Here is a 13,856-nt window from a genome sequence, read left to right as displayed (position 1 = left end):
TGTTTATTTATTTATTTTTTTGTTTGTTTGTTTGTTACATAAATATTTATTTAATAAAGATTATGAATGTTTGTTTATTTGTTTATAATCAGGCTGAAACAGCGGGTAAAGTATATTGAAGAGTGACATCTTCGTGAAGGAGAAATAAATGCAGCATTTTCTTATGTACAATATCTGAAAAAACAAAAAAAAATAATAAGATTGAAGTATAATTTCATTTAATATTAATTAACTTAATAAGTAATTAGTTAATCTTACTACAAATAGCGCTTGTTGGGTTTATTTGTTGTCCAGTAAGGAATTGATTTAGTTTTCTTAAATCTATTCTGGCTTCTGCCCATGGAGTTTGATGTCTTTGACTTATATCATGGCCATTAACTATGTTGTTTAGTTTTAATTCATTAATAGAAGAAATTAATTATTAATATTAATTTATTAAACCATTTGTTGGGTTATCCAAGTCTTTGAAGTGATTCTGAACAACAGCTGCATCTGTTTCAATTTTTATAGTCATTTCTCCTTCTTGACTGGCGCGTAAAACCTATTTAAATAATTTAATTATGTTTTTTTTTTTTTTTGAAGTAATTAGCCTTATTCCTGATCAGCGCCACCTACCCATAGCGGCGACTTTGAGAACTACTGTAAGCGGCAAGCCAATCAGATGTCGCTAAAATCTGGTGACGTCACTGACTGGCACTCTCGGGTCTTACCAAAAATGACGTCACCAGATTTTAGCGACATCTGATTGGCTTGCCGCTTACAGTAGTTCTCAAAGTCACCGCTATGGGTAGATGGCGCTGATCAGGAATAAGACTAATTATTAATTAAATAATATTTAATTGTTTTATAAGCAATACTGCGTAAGTGTTCATATTCTTCAGGCGATCTACTATATTTTTGAGCATTTTAAGAGGTGGTAAGTAGATTGAAACCTAATTAGAGTGAGTTATGATGTTAATTAGTAATCTCTTAATTAATTTGCAATTTTTAATTAAGGAAACTGACGTGAAATTGCATCATTTTAGGTTCCTCATATTCGTGCCATAATCTACTGGGAATAAGTGAAACTGGTATATCATGAATAAGAGGCCAGGAAGTAACTAGAGAAGGCTGTGAATGGACTAAATGGTTCAGTAATTATAATTAATTAATTATTTATTAATTAATTTAAGGCTCCTACAAGCTCAACTTCCAGGGTTAAACAGGGTGACTGCTTTTTAGTTAGTTTTATCTTTAGTGATTTAGCATTGACAGCAGTTTTCATGGCTTCAACAAATAAATCAATGGCTAGTTCTAAGTATATTTCGTCTTTGTCAGGGGAAACACCTTCCATTAAATACTCATTAAAAAAATTGGCTTGTTTGAGTTCACACCAAATGTTAGTTTGGGTACAAGCCGCTTGTTCTGTCATTATTAGGTATAGATTGTCTTTGGTAATTCTCAATGCAACAATCTTAGAAAGTTTGCAAACTGTTTGGATTATTTCTAAATGTAAAGACAATCGTATTATTATCTTTAAAATAACATATTACTTTTAATTTTTACTTGAAAACTGCTGAATTGCAAAAACCTCGATCATTTTTCCTCTAAACTTCATCGTGATGAGCGGAAATTTAAAATTCCCGCTAAAATATTTGACAGCCGATTGCGCCAAAAGTCAAACAGCTTCTGGGCCAAAGGTCAAGGATTCATCCACGTGGATTTCTGTCGTCTGCTAATTGAGTTTCAGTAAAAGTTTGTTTTGCCATTTTAGTGTCATTGACTTCCATATATTTTGGTAAAATTTAACTAGTTTTCCTAAGTAAAATTAAACTCTAATAGTTATTTATTAAAATTAATTCATCGTGATGAGTAAAAGTTTAAATTTCCCGCTAAAATATTTTGACAGTCGATTGCGCCAAAAGTCAAACAGCTTCTGGACCAAAGTTCAAGGATTCATCCACGTGGATTTCTGTCGTCTGCTAATTGAGTTTCAGTAAAAGTTTGTTTTGCCACTTTAGTGTCATTGACTTCCATATATTTTGGTAAAATTTAACTACTTTTTATAAGTAAAATTAAACTCTAATAGTTATTTATTAAAATTAAAAAATAATCCCTTCGTTTTTGTGAAGTGAAATGGTAAATATTTAATAATGCTGAAGGTAGAACATATGTTTTCTTAAGCCTTAGTCATTCTGTTTTTTTCAGGGGGACAACTTGATACCAATTGACATTCAAAGTAGTAAATTACTAGGTAAATTTCCGTTTATTTTAAATTAAAGTTGAAATTATTTACGCGAAAATTAAATTATCCTCTTAGACTGGTTAATTAGTCGCCGTCACTGTAATCGCGACTGGCAAGATTCTGTTATTACTATTCGTAAAAAGATAAATAATGCCATTCAAGACATGCCTGAAGTCCAAGAAATCAAAGACTTATTGGCTGGAAGCTGTAAGTTTATTATTATTATTATTATTATTATTTAAATTTAGATTACTTAATTTACTAACTAATTTCTTTAATTTCTAGACATAAATTATTTTCATTGCCAAAGAATTATTGAAATTCTAAGGGAAACTGAAAAAAATTCCAAGAATATATTTGGCCAATATTCTTCCCAAAGGATGAAAGATTGGCAAGAAGTATTAAAACTCTATGAGACCAATAATATTTATTTGGGTAAGATAAGTCTAATTTAATTTTTAATTGCATTTAAACTTGATTTAATGTTTTATTTTTTTATAGCCGAGGCTGCCCAGATGTTAAGCAGGAATATCAGTTACGAAGTTCCATCTCTAAAGAAACAAATATCAAAATGCCAACAAATTCAAGAAGAATGTGTTAGAAAGGAAACGGAATATGGAAAAATGGCCCATGAATCGAAAGAAAAATACTTTTCCGCCTGCAAAGAAATTGGAATTGAGGGGAATAATTTAAGGAAAGAACTTATGGACCTTCTAAAGGATTTACCGGAATCATTTAACAAAGTTACGGAAAATACCAAGGCATTAAAAGAAGCCAGGGATTTTTACGTTGCTTTTTTGCTTTTCACACTTGAAAAGTAAGTTGAATTTTTATTTTTCTATATTTCTATATTTATTCTTTGACATAATTTTATTTAAACTTAATTATAATTAGATTAATTATAAACCTTTTAATTTAAGTGAGGAGGTTGCAAATGTTAGCCTACCTCTTCTAAAACACATCATTGAAAAAGGAAACACAACCGTTTACGAATGGAAATATAAAGATGCCCCTGAAGTGATTGAAGAAACCAAACCAGATATTCCCATTGATGTTGAGAGTAAAAATGGTGGCTCTGATGAGGTAATTAACTAATTACTAATTATATTTTTTTTTAATTTGATATATAATTAATTATCAGAGCTTCAATTGTAATTTATTTAAAACTTTAATTATTAGATTGATTTTGGAGATGATAGTGGTGGAATTGATTTTGGAGATGAAAATTCTAGTAGCACAACTAACGGGGATTTTGTTCATGTTGAAAAGGTAATTAAAATTAATTACCAAAATATATACTTAGTTAATTCAATAAGAAAATTTGGCGAAAGATTGGAATGCCCTAATTGATTAATTTATTAATTAATTAATTAATTATATTTTTTATTATTATTTTTGTTAAAGTTAATTAATTTATAATTTACACACTAAAGTCATTAGCACCAAAATATATACTTAGTTAATTTAATAAGAAAATTTGGGAAAATATTGGAATGCCTCTATGGCCCTAATTAATTAATTTATTTATTTATTAATTAATTATATTTTTTATTATTATTTTTGTTTAATTAAGATTGATTTTGGTGATGAAGATCAAATTATTGAGCTCGGTTCACCCGCAATTTCGGAATCAAACTTTGATTTCCCATCCGAGATATCTGACGTACCTCCTGGTAAGTAATATTTAAATTTTTAGTTGTTAATAGTGATTAATTTAAGGTTTTTGTAGTAAATATTAAATACTTAAAAATGTCATAATTTAAATTAAGTCCAATCGGTAAATTTTATGTATTTTGGGAAAGCCATCTTGTAGGGGCAAACCTTATAATGCATTTTCCATAGAACGCCTGTAGAAATGTTTAACCCGCAGCACACCCGTGTTCGGGGAAAAGCTGCCTTACAGGGGCGCGCCCTAAAATATTATATTATATTTTATTTTTATTTTTATTTTTTTTTAGAAAGCAAAGTTGCCCGAGGTGTAAACGCTCTGTCAGTTTTAGATCATCAAGAGACTAGGAATGCTTTTCTAAACGATCTTCGTGAGGTAAGAATTAATTTTCAATTAAATTAATTAATTTTAATTTTTGTTAGTAATGGGGCAACATTAGAGTTTTTTTGTATTTTTAATCAATAAATGCATATAAGATTATAAATTTATGGTTAATTTGAATTAATTAAATCAAATAATTAACTTAAAAGCGTATATAATTATAAATTAACTAATTATAAATTAATTAATTAACTTATTAATTATAAATTAACTAATTATAAATTAATTAATTAATTAATTAATTAATTAATTAATTAATTTATTTATTAATTTATTAATTATAAATTAACTAATTATAAATTAATTAATTAATTTATTAATTATAAATTAATTAATTTATTAATTATAAATTAATTAATTTATTAATTATAAATTAATTAATTTATTAATTATAAATTAATTAATTTAATTAATTTAAATTTTTGTAAGTATAGGGGCTACAATATAGTTTTCTTATTTTTAATCAATAAATGCATATAAGATTATAAATTCACGGTTATTTTGAATTAATTAAATCAATTAATTAACTTAAAAGCGTATATAATTATAAATTTCAGTATTTTTAATTAAAATAATTCAATTCTACCTAAAAACTTTAATTAATTTAACTTACACTCTCATAATTTTCTCATAGCTTGAAGGATTTTTAGAGCAACGTCTGTTGGAAATGCAATTGGAAAGCGACGTCTTATCCGTCAATCAATTTCAATCGGCGCCCCAAATTGTTCAATTGCAAAATTCAAATTCTTTAGATAGAATGCAGAGGTCTGTGCATGATGTACTTTCCCAAATGGTTACACTCAAGATGCAACACCTCTATTTGATCCGAGAATCCCCAAAATACGTCGATAGACTCGTGGAAAACTTACAGCAAAAGCTTAGTTTGTCCGAAAAAATGGTCTTGTCTCAAGAAGCTGTTAAGGAGAAAGCTGCCGAAGCTAAAGAAGAACAACGCTCATTGGCTCCAAAAGTGGGTCTTATTGTAGAGAAGACTAAAATCTTGCAGAAACAAGTAAGTTCAGAGCTACTTTTAATTATTATTCTTTAACGGGTTTAATTTTAGTTAATATTTGCGAGTTAGTTTTAAAATATGCTTGTTATAGTTTTTAAAACGCGCCAAGTATAGTATTATTTATTATGAGTTTGAATGTGACGGAATGTCAAATCAAACACCAGTTCTCTTATTAAGTCTATATAATCAACTATAAGTATGAAACTAATTATATTTCGCGTAATTACCTAATTTCTAGTTGAAGAATGACGTCATATTGATTGGTACCGCGATTATTGATTAGGAAATTATAGAGGTGACAAAGGGAATACTTATTATCCGCGTGTCACCTCTATAATCTCCCGAGTTCTCCCGTTTCTTAAGCCTTTGCTCGCTTAAGCCTTACCATATTTTAATTCATTAATTTTTCTAGTTTCTTATTTTAACACTTTTAATTAAAAATACTTTAATTAAAAATTATAATTTGCGGGTGAAAAAAGCTTTAAAAACTCTCTACTAAATTAGGGGATTAATTTCTCTTTCTAGATTGAAAATGACATTTCGAAAAAATATAAAGAGAGACCCGTTAATATTCTTGGTGGTGTTAATACGCTATAAAGCTGGAAATTATAAAAAGATTTTTGGTGTTTTTCCTGGGGAAATAATATTAATTCATTTGTTCTAATATACATGGACATGTATTTTATATATATACAAATATATTACATACATTACAATCAAATGTCTAAACAAATTATTTCATTTTTTTTTCTTTTGTGGTTTGGTTAATTTTGATTAATAACGATGTTACCATCGCGAAGTTTGCTAAATCGATTACAATAGTAATTGGTGGTTGATGCGTTATAAATTGATGGTGATATCTTACGCGCTGGGATGGGGGGCTGCGGTTCCTCCGAGGTGGTGGTAAAGGGGATTTGGAGCTGCGAATGTTGCGTCTCTTTATGACGTTTCAAATCAACTTTTCTCTGAAATGCTCTTCCGCAAGACAAACACGCGAAGGGTTTATAGCCTGTAACGAAATTTCCTGTTTAGTTCAAGCAAAAGGTTTCGTAAGTACTTAAGCTGGATGCACACAGAGAAATTTTCACGCGTTTGTTATTTCTTTCGAAACCCAAGCTAGAAACGCGCCAAAAATTCACCGTTGTTCATCCGAAAGTATAATATTCACCCGTATGTTTCCGAGTGTGAGTGATCAGATTGGAAGATTGGCTAGAAATATTTGAAAATCTCTGGGTTATATCAGAAATGGGGACACCCTGTATCTTCTTAATACTTTAGTTACGTAACATGATTCTTGCCAGGCTCATGCCCCTTTTTGTTTTTTCTGCTGCTCATCAAACTTCAGGTAGGCATCGCACCGTGCTAGGGCGAATTCTATAACCGTTTGGTACTAAACCCTCAGAAATCAACCCACAATGCTTGATTGTCTTGACGTGGGACAAAAATCCTCAAGCGTATGCGCCTTGGCAAATAGAGTAATGATGAGGGAACTATTTATCGCGTATATGGTGTTTCGGTTTAGTAACCTTGCTCCAAATGTTAAGGAATGTTGGGAAGAATCATGTTACAATTACACTGCCCGCTTTGTGGAAGGTACACTTCTCTTGAAGAGAAGTATTATATTCTTCTGGTTATATTTATACTATAGTTAACTGCCCCCATATTTTTCCTCTGTTTTATTTGACGTTATGATAAGGAAAAGATAAAACCTGAATCAATCCAATAAATATATTTACCTAAAAGCTTTCCCGCAAACAACGCATTTATGTGGTTTTTCCCCTATTGAAAACAAGAAAGGAAGAACTTATTACGCGCCGATCATGTAATTGTCCGTCCATCTTACTCCAACTCGCGAAAAATACGAAAATAAAGTCTAACCTGTGTGAATATAGGTGTGCTTTTTCATATCTGATTTTTGGTGAAATCTCTTACCACAAAATTGGCAAGGGTAAGGTCTCACGTCCGAATGTATAAGCAGGTGAGTGGATAGGGTAGATGATCTCTTAAATGTCTTCCCGCACTGCCTACAACCAAAGGATCTAATCGAAGCCGAAAGTCGGGACCCGGAAACGAAAGACGGAGGTCCGTTTCTTAATACGGGCATCTCCATTCGTTGGGGCCGGAAGGCCGAAGATCTAAGAGCCGTCGCGAAATCATCCAGTGGATGATGCGTACTCTTTTCTAGGGAAAATGATTGAGACATTCCCGCGTTTTCCGACACAAAATGACGGTGAATCCCATCTTCCAAGGATCCCGGAGATAAGCAGGAACAAGCCGGCATGGAAGAGGATGATGGATGAAGCGCGGGATGAGAACCGTCGCGAAACCTGCGATTCAAAATGGTTAAATGACGACTTCTAACTATTAAAAGTTTGGCAAACTTACACTATCGCGGAATCATGGAAGTTTCCCGCGTTTTCTGCCGATTTTGATGTTAATAACCAGTCCGCGGATGCCCGAAGAACGTGATCTTTAATTATGGAAGTTCCCGCCGGAAGAAGGTTCGACGGAATGGAAAATACATTTGTCGCGTATGGTGGAGTAGAACGATTCTCACTAGTTCGTATCGAGTCATCGGGAACTTGTATATTTCTCGAATGATTGGAAAACAACCAGAATGGAGGTTTCTGGTTGTTCGTGACTTCTGGATTGTAATCCGACTATGAAAAGAAGTACCCTAATTTTTAACAAATTAAGTTCCAGAAAAAAATCGAAGAGGGTTGATAAACCTCCAAAATCGGCCAAAAATGAACCGATTAACGATTATTTGTTGTTTAGTTACAATTTGACTGATTTCGAAGTACTTATAGTATATCCAATAGCGAAATTGATGAAACCTGGTTAAGTCTCATTCGAAGGAAAAATTTCTAACTTTATTTACCTGTAGAGAGAGGAAAGGTAACCAAGGAATATTCTTATGGACCATTGGTCTAATCAGAAACCAAGAAGACGGAGATGCGACGTTACTGTTGAAGTTAACGGTACTGGATTTGACTTCATTTGAACACGAGGTAGGTACAAAACGAGCGGGATAGTTCGACAGCTGGCCATTGCCATCCACGGTGGTTTTTAGCCATGATAAATCCTCATTTTCGGGATGATTTAATCCAGACGAGGTAGAAGAGATTGGAATTATTGAATCCGAGTTAACTCCGCCAACGAAGATGTAGCGTCGCGAAGGAGATACGGATCGCGATGGCGAGATGACGGGTCCAACGCTTATTATATTTTCCGAATATGAGGTACTGACTCCGTTGGGGTCAGAGTTATTAAAAGACTCGGCGTGTCTCGGGGGAAATTCTGTCGAACGAGATCGACACGGTGGTGATCTGCTTAACAGCCGTTCTATGGTGTGAGTGGGTGACCGATGTCCTAAAATATTTGATATCCATTGAAAAATCTCAATCTTTATGTCGTTTTTGAATAACGTTTCCAAAGGTTTTGAAGGAAATTTAGGAAATATAATCAAGAGAATTCAAAATGAGTATGAAACACAAAGAAGATTTCGAATTTTGGTAATATATAGTCATTGCCTCGAAAATATTTCGCAGTTTTCTTATTTGTGGTCCGATTGCCACGTTTTATATCTCATTTTGAAGCTCTCGTTTATTTATCTCTTATCCAGACGTTACTCGTATTCAAATTATTTACCCGGTAATTTACTCATTTCCGGAAAACTCGCTATGTTTTCCGCGCGGAAGCTGAACTTGTTTGGAAGTTGGATTTTGGAGAATCTTTATTTCGAGAAGGAAACGGGATCCGATGGAAAGATAAGAGAGAGGGTTGGTTAATGTATATATAGGAGAAGAGCGGGAACGATCCCCGCCTCCTTTTACAAGAAGAAGCCAATCGCGGAAGAATCCCGGCAAGATTAGTGGAGAGAGTCCGCATCCAATCTGCTCTTGGGCTTCTTGATGGAGAGCTCTCCGAGAATGATTGGTAGCGTCTCCGCCTTTTTGCCTCCCAATCTTTTGAATCGAGCGAGGAAACGCGGATCTTTTCTCCGGAAGATTTTCTTCCCTGTCTCCTCCTTAATCGAAATCTATATCACAACGAACAAATCTTTATATACGACGTGCTCCAGGAAGTTGTGGTCTTCCAGGCTTTAACGTTGTATGAAAGCTCTTAGTATCAAGTTAGATTTTTTTGTGCCAATGCATTTTTATTAATAATCTTTCCAAATAAATAATTTTTAAGGTAAAATCTAATGTCACGGTGGAAAGTATACAAATGGTTTTATATCGAACGCCTTTAAAAGTGTATTGACGAGAAAGATTTCTCGAAAGTAGTTTTTTACTCATTCAACATTAAGAGAATGAAAGACGTAAAACTGATAATTTCGAGTTCCAACTTTCTTGTTTTCATGTCCAACTATATTAGAAAGGTTATGGGTATATCGAACATTGGGTTACGGATCATTAAACGAATAGGGAGAGACGATCTGGTTAAGAGGAGTAAAAAAAGAGAGAGAGGGAGAATACGGTGACTCTTTCTCGACGCGGGACGACACGGAGCATCCATTCCCAGTCCGATGCCCATAGTGCAGGGACACCTTTAACTCTATTACGAGCCAGGCCGTAATTATTGGACCAGTGACACCGAATTTGCACGCTTGGAAGAGCCTCGGAAATAATCTCGCTGAGACGCCATTTTTCAGGTGCGACGGGAAGCAACCAGGTGTGGAAAATTTGGAAACGGGAGTCACCTCGGGAAGCGCGAGAGCTCCCTGTTTCCATCACTTTTCTTCCTCGATTGGAGAATGAGTCGATGGCAGAAGCCGGGAAGCCAGCTTTGGAAAATTCTTCGCCCGGGTAAGTCGACTGATTTTTCGAGGCAACCCGTTTTTCAAATTACCCAATACCGATTACGTTTTCACATTTTAGTAAAGAAAAAAAAATCATGTTACAAGTATAGTGGATGAAGGGGATTTTCAGAGTGATCTTTTTAATTCATCAAGCCAACCAGAGTCGGTAACGAGAAAATTTCAAAGGGAGAAGAGACACCGGCAGCCACACTTTTCCTGCTATTGAATACATTTTACCATAAGTTTATAAAATATCTTCCATAAGTATGACACTACCTATACTTCGTAATGCCTGAGACTTACTGAACGACGCGAGAATTGACTACACTCGATTTCCAGTCCATCTTCCTGTTTAGTCTGTCCTAAGCCTTTGAGAGCGCCTCACCAATCTATGACCTACGTCACTTCATGACAATCTCTCAGTAACCAGTGACAAACTTATCCAGCATATCTTATGAACTTATGGTTTTACGAATATTTTACATCTAAAAATAGCTGTAACCTATATTAAATTGTTGCGAGTCCTTATAAATAAAAATACGAGTTATCTTTTGTTTCTTCAGTACTTCCACGAAATGAAGCTTTTAGCCTTTTATCAAGGGAAAAATAAATTTCTTTAGTAAAGTGCTAATTGCTTTAAACTACAAAATTATAATAATGCGTACATTCTTATCTGGATTATATTAGTAATACTTTCAAGAGCATTGTCTACCCAATAATAATCCTATTTTTAATCGTCAAGAAGAAAATATTTTTAGAAGAGCACGGATTAATTCTTGATGGTGGTAGAAGGTTGGTAAAAACATTTGATCTTTTATCCTTGCTTGGCGGTGGTCGGATCAACTCCGAAGCTTTTAGTTTCCCTCTAGTAATATCATAGTCGCAATAATCGGCTTACGCGGCTCTAATAATCCCGTTTTCCCTTAATGGGAAAGCTTTCAGAAAAGGGTCTTATCCCCTCGACTTGGGAATTCGTATAAAGGTTTGTTCAAATATTCGCCATGCGCGTGAAGATGGTAACCTCGTTCAAGAAGTATTGTAAAGCAAAGTTCTCTTTCTCGAAGTAACCAGAGCAACATATCGTTTTCATGTTCATGTTAAGAGCAAATTTTGATTTAGTGGTTGATACCAAGGAAAATCATTGTTTCTGAATAAAGTCGATTTTCCAAGTGTGCTATTTCAATTGTTTATTCTTAGCAATAAGTTATACCTTTTAAAGGGATAGAATCAATCTTTTGACTACTAATGAAAAGCTTTCATTTTTTTAAATCAGATAGAACCTAAAATTACGTTTTCAAAAATATATAGATATTGATGGTTCAGTTTCACCTTTCTTTCAGAGTTGTTCCCATGTATTGTTTAAAACATCTTTGCGGAAAAGTTGGTTCTAGGCCTATAAGTGGGACGAAGTCTGAGATGAAAAAGTGGATTTATAAAACAAGCTTGGATAGTGCCATAACATTTTCCTTTTAATCCATTTAGTGACAAGGAAATGTCATTTGACTCACTTTCAATATTAATACACCATTTTTAAGCCTAATGCTTCATTTATGAATATGTAATAGAGTGTTTCAATAAAGTAGTTTTATTTATTCTTTATATTTTCAAAAAGTGCACATTTGGGAGAATTAATTGGGAATCTACTTGCTTAAAAATAAATATGTAAACTATTTGCTATGAAATCCAATAAAAACTGAAATTTATTCAAAAGTCTAGAAATTTCAATGTGTTACGCATTCCTCGCAAGGTATGAGTTGATATTATAATGTTCTCGTGAGTTCTTACGTCACCCACTAGATGTGGTCAGGTGGTCATTTGACTGAAGGTAAATGGGCGGAAACCGTCATGTGACTTCTTACGTCACCCACTAGATGTGGTCAGGTGGTCGTTTGACTGAAGGTAAATGGACGGAAACCGTCATGTGACTTCTTACGTCACCCACTAGATGTGGTCAGGTGGTCGTTTGACTGAAGGTAAATGGACGGAAACCGTCATGTGACTTCTTACGTCACAACTCTATATTGTAACTACACTGAGTAACCAAATTATTCATTCTTACGTGGGCCGTTGCCGAGGAAGCATAGTGTTTCACTTGCTCCTCGCTGATAAGGTAAATGGATGATCGGGCCTCGGTTAAGTCGGTTTAGTGTTTCAGTGAAAAATATCAACATATTTTGACTTGGCATATTTCTTTTTTGATCCAGGAGACATCAACGGAATATTATCAAAACCCTCGTTGGTTGATATCTTTCGTTGCGATAACCGAAACCTTATATCCAAAGCCCAACCCCAATCGTAGCTTTGTTAGTTCGTTTATCCACAGGCCTCGAAAGAAAAAAACTTAACAAGTGGGGTTCGTAAACGTCGGAACACAATTTAGTACTGGCACGAAACCCTGCCTGTTCTTGTACTAATTGCGTGGCGTCCGGTGATTATGAATTGCACTCTAAAATTTATATTTGCTCTTGTTATTAGCGAACCTTAATTGTACATTGCACTTTATAGTTTTAGCTTGCCATGGTGGTAGGATCTTGGTGACACAGTGGTTAGTGTTGCGGTCTGTCACCCCGCGGTCACGAGTTCGAACCACGGGCAGAAAATATTTATAAATGGTTCATTTCGCTTTGTTACTGAATCTCAATTCATAACATTAGCCATGCAACATATGACGTGACGCGCCAGGTAGCGTATCTGCACAGCGTACCACGGACCTCGGTTCGAATCTCGGCTGCTGAATTACAATTTTGAAAGAATCTAGCATCTTTTCAATGATGCATTGAAGTTCAATTTATAACGGCACATATATACAGTGGAAGAGGTAGAGCAGTAGGTAGCGTACCAGTAACGCACACCGCGAACCCCAGTTCGGACCCCGGCGAGGAAAGCGGTATTTATGCGAAAATCGTGCCTCTTTTAAATGGTACATCGCGCTTTGATATATTGAAGTTCAATTTATCACGCTAGTTATTCCAGTGGTGTGGTGGCGCAGTTGGATAAGTCGTCGTTGTACACACCACGGGCCCGGGTTCGAGCCCCGGTGACTGAGATGAGTTGGCGTCATCTTGTAATCCTGCCTGAACATGGGAAGTCAGCAAACGGGGGGGCGGGTCCCCCCCGGCATTTTTTTTCGATGAATTTCAATTTTGTTTTAGTTTTTACCACCACCACACCCACCCTCACTACGTTTAATTATTAAAGCTAGTAATTATTAAAGCTAGTAAAAACTTACTAAAAACTAAAACAAAATGGAGGAGACAATTCATCGAAAAAAAATGCCGGGGGGGGCCCCACCCCCCCGTTTGTCTCCTCCATCATCTACTCCTCCTCGTCTCACCTCCTGTCCACCACATCACATCTGAATTCTGACTTCCCGTCTTGAGGCAGGATTACGAGATGACGCCTACTCATCTCAGTCAGATTTTGTTTTTGTTTTCTTGAAGACTCTCGCCTTCACCGGGGTTCGAACCCGGGACCGTGGTGTGTATATTGACGACGCAACCAACTGCGCCACCACACCACTGGAATAACTAGCGTGATAAATTGAACTTCAATATATCAAAGCGCGATGTACCATTTAAAAGAGGCACGATTTTCGCATAAATACCGCTTTCCTCGCCGGGGTTCGCGATGTGCGTTACTGGTATGCAACCTACTGCTCTACGTCTTCCACTGTATATATGCCGTTATAAATTGAACTTCAATGCATCATTGAAAAGATGCTAGATTCTTTCAAAATTGTAATTCAGCAGCCGAGATTCGAACCGAG

At 34.9% G+C, this 13,856-nt stretch overlaps 3 protein-coding genes and 1 long non-coding RNA gene across 4 annotated transcripts; 2 read left to right on the top strand and 2 right to left on the bottom strand.

The window, feature by feature from the left end:
* Nucleotides 1–1,730, bottom strand: Hus1-like (Hus1-like checkpoint clamp component). Its single transcript, XM_089867719.1, has 7 exons — nucleotides 1,546–1,730; nucleotides 1,181–1,485; nucleotides 1,006–1,110; nucleotides 858–932; nucleotides 442–541; nucleotides 259–378; nucleotides 1–174 (listed from the first exon to the last, which is right to left on the bottom strand). The coding sequence occupies exons 1-7, from the start codon at nucleotides 1,595–1,597 to the stop codon at nucleotides 89–91; spliced, it is 843 nt and encodes a 280-aa protein (XP_089723845.1). The 5' UTR covers nucleotides 1,598–1,730; the 3' UTR covers nucleotides 1–88.
* A 238-nt stretch (nucleotides 1,731–1,968) lies between these two features.
* On the top strand, nucleotides 1,969–6,007 carry LOC149692062 (CDK5 regulatory subunit-associated protein 3). Its single transcript, XM_089867717.1, has 11 exons — nucleotides 1,969–2,118; nucleotides 2,188–2,233; nucleotides 2,300–2,431; nucleotides 2,510–2,659; nucleotides 2,726–3,041; nucleotides 3,145–3,307; nucleotides 3,404–3,493; nucleotides 3,798–3,897; nucleotides 4,183–4,268; nucleotides 4,909–5,286; nucleotides 5,812–6,007. The coding sequence occupies exons 1-11, from the start codon at nucleotides 2,116–2,118 to the stop codon at nucleotides 5,881–5,883; spliced, it is 1,536 nt and encodes a 511-aa protein (XP_089723843.1). The 5' UTR covers nucleotides 1,969–2,115; the 3' UTR covers nucleotides 5,884–6,007.
* LOC149692061 (uncharacterized) lies at nucleotides 5,962–8,953 on the bottom strand. The gene is made up of 7 exons (XM_089867527.1): nucleotides 8,938–8,953; nucleotides 8,168–8,658; nucleotides 7,672–7,946; nucleotides 7,165–7,613; nucleotides 7,023–7,065; nucleotides 6,455–6,495; nucleotides 5,962–6,295 (listed from the first exon to the last, which is right to left on the bottom strand). Exons 1-7 carry the CDS (start codon nucleotides 8,951–8,953, stop codon nucleotides 6,051–6,053), a joined length of 1,560 nt encoding a protein of 519 aa, XP_089723653.1. The 3' UTR covers nucleotides 5,962–6,050.
* Nucleotides 8,954–9,608: 655 nt separating this feature from the next.
* On the top strand, nucleotides 9,609–10,102 carry LOC149692060 (uncharacterized). Its single transcript, XR_016382902.1, has 2 exons — nucleotides 9,609–9,863; nucleotides 9,944–10,102. It is a non-coding gene; the product is annotated as an uncharacterized LOC149692060 (long non-coding RNA).
* Nucleotides 10,103–13,856: the final 3,754 nt, after the last annotated feature.

Source organism: Phalangium opilio, unplaced genomic scaffold (assembly GCF_054372755.1).
Source record: "Phalangium opilio isolate 3A_F unplaced genomic scaffold, DU_Popi_V2 ptg000024l_1, whole genome shotgun sequence".
Classification (NCBI taxonomy): domain Eukaryota; kingdom Metazoa; phylum Arthropoda; class Arachnida; order Opiliones; family Phalangiidae; genus Phalangium; species Phalangium opilio.
Note: the sequence above shows the minus strand (reverse complement) of the source record. Positions and strands in the feature narration are given on the sequence as shown.

Bases quoted from the DNA above. Each gene is read 5' to 3' on its own strand.
- Hus1-like (XM_089867719.1), bottom strand. From the start codon at position 1,597: ATGAAGTTTAGAGGAAAAATGATCGAGGTTTTTGCAATTCAGCAGTTT. The intron at 1,111-1,180 runs GTAGGAGCCTTA...GTCCATTCACAG, and splicing joins TAACCCTGGAAGTTGAGCTT to CCTTCTCTAGTTACTTCCTG. The intron at 175-258 runs GTAAGATTAACT...TTGTTTTTTCAG, and splicing joins CCCAACAAGCGCTATTTGTA to ATATTGTACATAAGAAAATG.
- LOC149692062 (XM_089867717.1), top strand. The intron at 2,432-2,509 runs GTAAGTTTATTA...TTTAATTTCTAG, and splicing joins AGACTTATTGGCTGGAAGCT to ACATAAATTATTTTCATTGC. The intron at 4,269-4,908 runs GTAAGAATTAAT...ATTTTCTCATAG, and splicing joins TTCTAAACGATCTTCGTGAG to CTTGAAGGATTTTTAGAGCA.
- LOC149692061 (XM_089867527.1), bottom strand. The intron at 7,066-7,164 runs GTTAGACTTTAT...TGTTTTCAATAG, and splicing joins GCACACCTATATTCACACAG to GGGAAAAACCACATAAATGC. The intron at 6,296-6,454 runs GTGAATATTATA...ATTTCGTTACAG, and splicing joins TCACACTCGGAAACATACGG to GCTATAAACCCTTCGCGTGT.